The 2,249-nt window shown below is 40.5% G+C and overlaps 1 protein-coding gene across 5 annotated transcripts; it reads left to right on the top strand.

Annotated features, from left to right (window-relative positions):
• Positions 1 to 2,161, top strand: LOC104809142 (probable serine/threonine-protein kinase At1g09600). Of its 5 annotated transcripts, none has more exons than XR_002023992.1 (5): positions 1 to 81; positions 921 to 1,166; positions 1,258 to 1,361; positions 1,464 to 1,572; positions 1,838 to 2,161. XR_002023992.1 is itself a non-coding variant. In XM_010535037.1 (5 exons), the coding sequence occupies exons 2-5, from the start codon at positions 915 to 917 to the stop codon at positions 1,919 to 1,921; spliced, it is 549 nt and encodes a 182-aa protein (XP_010533339.1). In that variant the 5' UTR covers positions 1 to 81; positions 702 to 914; the 3' UTR covers positions 1,922 to 2,161. The 5 variants fall into 5 exon arrangements, 4 of the variants coding, with proteins under 4 accessions (XP_010533339.1, XP_010533342.1, XP_010533341.1 ...); XM_010535037.1 differs by having other exon boundaries at positions 702 to 1,166; XM_010535040.1 differs by having other exon boundaries at positions 3 to 81; positions 894 to 1,166.
• The last annotated feature ends 88 nt before the right edge of the window (positions 2,162 to 2,249 follow it).

Genomic DNA, 2,249 nt, shown 5'->3' on the forward strand with positions numbered 1-2,249 from the left:
GGAATGCCGTGGATTCGGTTCTGCGGAACATATAGAGACTTGTTCATCAATGTAGTTTGTCCAGGAAGGATTCAAAACTAGGTATGCATTTGGTTCTCTTGTCCTTAATATGGAACTTTGTAACTCCAAGAATTCTGCAATGTTTTTCTTTTCTGGCGTGTTCTTAACCATGACTGATGATTCGTTCGTTTGATTAATTAAGTAATTTAAGTTTAACATTTATGGCGATATGTTCTGTTTCTGTGGAATTTTGCATCGGAACTGCCTTTCAGACTCGTAGCTTTCTTGTATCGTCCGTGATTAGTTCGATTCTTTTAAGGAGTCCATAATGTGGGCACACTTAGTGACATATGCTTCAGTTCAAGAAATACGGCCATATCTAATCATAAATGCAGGAACTGTTGGTGGATTATAAATTTGAGTATCAATTCCTCCACATCTCCGGATATCCCAAACGTGTCGTATTTCTGTCATCTTTCTCTTTCTGGTATTCTTAATTTTTTATGTTCCCGTAGATTGCATAGAATGATCCCCCATGTGAAACTTTATCCTGTCCTGTGAATTTTCTAGCATAAATAAATGCACTTGCCCTGTTTCTGTAGTCATCTTTCTGTTCCTGATGTGTATCTCTTTCCATGACAAAAGAATATCTGTACCTGTGTTTGTTTCTATTGGTCTAGAATAATCATGTGCTACTTTAGTAGGAAAATGTGAAGGCGCTTAGAAAAGATGTTCTCGAGCAGATCTAAAGATTGACTTTGGCCTGGCTAGTTTTTTCGATCCTGATCAAACTCAGCCTTTGACAAGCCATGTGGTTACTCTTTAGTACCAACCACCCAAACTTTTGCTCGGAGCAACTCACTGTGGTGCTGCAGTAGATTTATGGAGTACAGGTTGCATGCTTGCTGAACTATATGCAGGATGCCCGGAAGAACAGTGGTGGAACAGTTGCAAAAAATCTTCAAGAATGTGGCTCGCCTTCCGATGACTACTGGAGCAAATCAAATTTGCCTCGTGCTACAATTTTCAAGCCTCAACAACCATATCGACGTGTTGTGGCCGAAACATTTAAGGAGTTTCCCGAGCCAGCTTTAGCCCTTGTCAAAACACTTCTTTCTGACATTCCCGATGATCGTGGAACCGCTGCCTCTGCCCTCCAGAGTGAGGTATATGATTGCGAGTTCCGTACTGATTTTGGCTGCCTCCTGGTCAAATCTTTCCTAACTTAAAAATATCTTCTTTTTTTTTGTTCTATAGTTCGTCGCATCTAAACCCTTTCCATGTGACCCTTCAAGCTTGACTAAATATCCTCCCTGCAAAGAGCTCGATGCAAGAATGCGAGATGATGAGGAAGCTAGAAGGTGTATATCCGAATTTATCTGGTTTTGTTTCCAGTTTTGAGGGGAAACAATAATTTGAAAGGCTTCTGAGTTTATTAACGTATTCATCTCTGTGATTGATAGGCAAGGGGCAGCAGGAAACAAGGACCATAAACACCAAGAAAGAAGAGGAATGAAGGAATCTCAAGTTCCACCTCTCGATGCCAATGCAGAATTAGCCGTGTCAACGCAGGTAAAATTCTCATCGGATTTGTTATTCTTTAAATGCTTTTACATTTTCCGGAATTAGCTTTGGATCAATCATCTTTTACATCCTGATGGAGTTGCTTCCGATTCTTGCAAGTTTCTTTTCGACTTTAGTTTCATTACATATTCCCTTCGCGTGAAACAATTGGAGTTATACGGGAGGGATGATTACGGATTCTTGGAAGATAGATGAGAGAAGTTTACCGCGGTTCTTGATATTGATACTTTCCCTCGTTGTGATAACGTTTCAGCTCGGATATGGATCGACAGGCCACGAGATTCACTATTCAGGGCCATTTGTGGTTCCTTCAGGCAACATGGAACAGATATGCTGAGAAGCTGTAAGAAGGGCTCGGGTCGATAAGGCCAGAGTCAGAAAGCTTCAGGCAGATGAAACTATCCTCTGACCAATCCCTACTCACCTCGGACCGGTAGAATTGTGGTTAAAGATAAAGGTCGAAGCGGAAACCGGGTCGGTTTCTGGGAAATTTTCAGAGAAGGGCTTGCATTCTGATGCATCGATATGCATTTGTTGATTTAAGATGGTGATGATAAAGAGAGTAACCATTTTCCTTTTTTTTTTCCCGCCTTATTTGTAATGAAGATTTTGTCTGATTTTTATTTATCTTTACGACAAAGTTCTAAACTTATGGGAAAAAAAAA

This window comes from Tarenaya hassleriana, unplaced genomic scaffold, assembly GCF_000463585.1.
Source record: "Tarenaya hassleriana unplaced genomic scaffold, ASM46358v1 Cleome1523, whole genome shotgun sequence".
Lineage (NCBI taxonomy): Eukaryota > Viridiplantae > Streptophyta > Magnoliopsida > Brassicales > Cleomaceae > Tarenaya > Tarenaya hassleriana.

Coding starts and splice junctions, on each gene's coding strand:
- LOC104809142 (XM_010535037.1), top strand. CDS start 915: ATGCAGGATGCCCGGAAGAACAGTGGTGGAACAGTTGCAAAAAATCTT. Junction 1,167..1,257: donor CCTCTGCCCTCCAGAGTGAG/GTATATGATTGC, acceptor TTTGTTCTATAG/TTCGTCGCATCTAAACCCTT. Junction 1,362..1,463: donor GATGATGAGGAAGCTAGAAG/GTGTATATCCGA, acceptor TGTGATTGATAG/GCAAGGGGCAGCAGGAAACA.